The 2,320-nt window shown below is 41.6% G+C and overlaps 1 protein-coding gene across 1 annotated transcript in view; it reads right to left on the reverse strand.

Moving 5' to 3' along the window:
• Scp2 (sterol carrier protein 2) overlaps positions 1 to 2,320 on the reverse strand; it is an 88,448-nt gene that overhangs the window by 44,926 nt on the left and 41,202 nt on the right. Inside the window, exon 8 of the mRNA XM_029540387.1 lies at positions 1,409 to 1,559. Coding sequence (XP_029396247.1) covers positions 1,409 to 1,559 — 151 coding nt within the window. The remainder of the gene's footprint in view (positions 1 to 1,408; positions 1,560 to 2,320) is intronic.

Below are 2,320 nucleotides of genomic sequence, written 5' to 3' on the forward strand. Positions count from 1 at the left end.
TGATGAGATCATAGTGTATAGCTGTAGTGATGAGATCATAGTGTACAGCTGTACTGATGAGATCCTAGTATTGCAGTTGCACTAGTTGAAGAGGATTTTCAATACATCATTATGAGACAGACACAGTGAAAAATAATGGGGCAATTTCTACAGGAAAATATGTGACTTGTTTTAGAAGATCATATGGGATTCAAACCATTTTTGCATAGGTTATGTTTGATTTTTACTCAAGGAATAAGGCAAAAATACTATAAAGTGTTCTATGAGACAATCTGAGTATAGTCTGTACACCATAACCCAATTTCACGGTCTTGGCTTTGCTGGCCAATGTCCCACTAAAGGGACAAAATACCTAAGAAAACAACTGAAGAACAGGAAAGCTTTTTGGTTTTGTGTTGTGTTGTTTTGTTTTGTTTTAGACAGGAGTTCATGTAGCCCAGGCTAGCCCCAAATCCACTGTGTAGCTAAGGATGACCTTGTGCTCTTGTTCTTCCTGCCTTACTTCTCAAGTGCTGAGGTTACAGGTGTATGCAACCCTGCCCACTGGAAAAACTTAGTCTGCTTCATGGTTTTGCAAGGCTCTTCACCCCATGAAGGCCAGGAAGCAGAGTGCAAGCTTTTTCAACAACACCTCTGCCCTGAAACCCACTGAGCTATGAATCCATCAATGCCTTCGTACTGTGATTAGGTAGGAGCACCCATAAAGCAATCACCTCCCAAAGACTCCACCTCAAAACATTGCTCAAGCAGGGGCTAAGGCTCTGATACAGCAACATAGGGGACAGTTTAGGTCCACACCAAAGTCCTGATTAAGTTCTGGGAGCATTTCAAATTCGTAGCATGTGTAAAAACTATTTTATAAACTGTACTTTACCATGCAAATGTTTCGGTGGGCTAAGGGCGAATCCTTAATTGTTCAACTCACTTTAGGTCTGAACTCTTACTTTCTCTTCACTAAGGGCCCACCCCTTTAATCCCAGCATTCGGGAGGCAGAGTTGACAGTTTCTGAATTTGAAGGAAGCCTGGTCTACAGAGGGAGTTCCTGGGCTATGTGGAGAAACCCTGTCTCAAAACAACAACAACAACAACAACAATACCCCAAAGCCCCGAACCAACATGTCTAATGAATTAAAATATCTTACTCATGGCTCTAACCTAAATAACATCTGGTTAGCAATGTAGCTGAGGCTACCCCTGAATTCCTGATCCTCCTCTTCTATGCCCCAATTACAGGAGTGTACCAAGCCCATCTCCTGCACCAACCCTTAAGGATGGGCTACAGTGAGAACCTTTCTAGATCAAGTTTTTATAATACCTTCTGAAGCTAATGACAATAAAACGCCAGGTTGGAACTTAATATACTATTTCCTTAATTTGATATTTTTAAAAAAAGAATCTCTGACATACCATTTTAATAACACTGTTTTCTTCAAACGTGCTGGGCAAGTCAGTCATCATCTCCTGTGCCACAATCTCCACAGCTTTGGACTGCAGGCCATACTGCTGCACAAACTCCTCACTGGACAGAATCGCAGCTGCAGCACCATCTGAGGTGGGACTAATCAGAAGTGAAAAGAATTACTTCTGCCAGCATCTCCTTGGGTTTCAGACTGGGGGCAAGGAGAAGAAAGACTAAGCATGCTTCCTGGCCAACTTGCAGTCTTCTCTGTGATAGTTACAGTTAAATTGCACATCTATCCTGTTGAGGCTGAGTCTCGAGCAAGACCTTAAATGGTCCTCACTGTTCAGTCTGCAGTCTCTCCCTCAAATTCTCACTGAAAGAATCCTGGATATGCATGAGGCGATTTCTGGAGCCTTTCTGTGGAGTGTGTCTAAAAGGCTACTTCCTGTCTTAATACTATGAAGACACACGCCAGGAGCCATCTAGAAACTAACTGGTTCTGCCTTAGATTAAAATCTAGGACAGGTTTGCTCCTGTAGGCAAAGCCCAGGATTTTTCATTTTAGGAAAGATTCCTGCTATTTATATGCCTTTCTTGTTATTATTAAATATATATAATAATCACTAGCTTTTGACCAGATTTCTGCAGAACAACAAAGATGTACTGTCTTACAGTGATGCTATGTAGACAAATAGATGACTTAATTCATAATGATGATCTTATAAGAATTCCTAAAGGGCTGGTGAGATGGCTCAGTGGGTAAGAGCACCCGACTGCTCTTCTGAAGGTCCGGAGTTCAAATCCCAGCAACCACATGGTGGCTCATAACCATCCATAACAAGATCTGACTCCCTCTTCTGGAGTGTCTGAAGACAGCTACAGTGTACTTGCATATAATAAATAAATAAATAAATCTT

The sequence above is a fragment of the Mus pahari genome, chromosome 6 (genome assembly GCF_900095145.1).
Source record: "Mus pahari chromosome 6, PAHARI_EIJ_v1.1, whole genome shotgun sequence".
Lineage (NCBI taxonomy): Eukaryota > Metazoa > Chordata > Mammalia > Rodentia > Muridae > Mus > Mus pahari.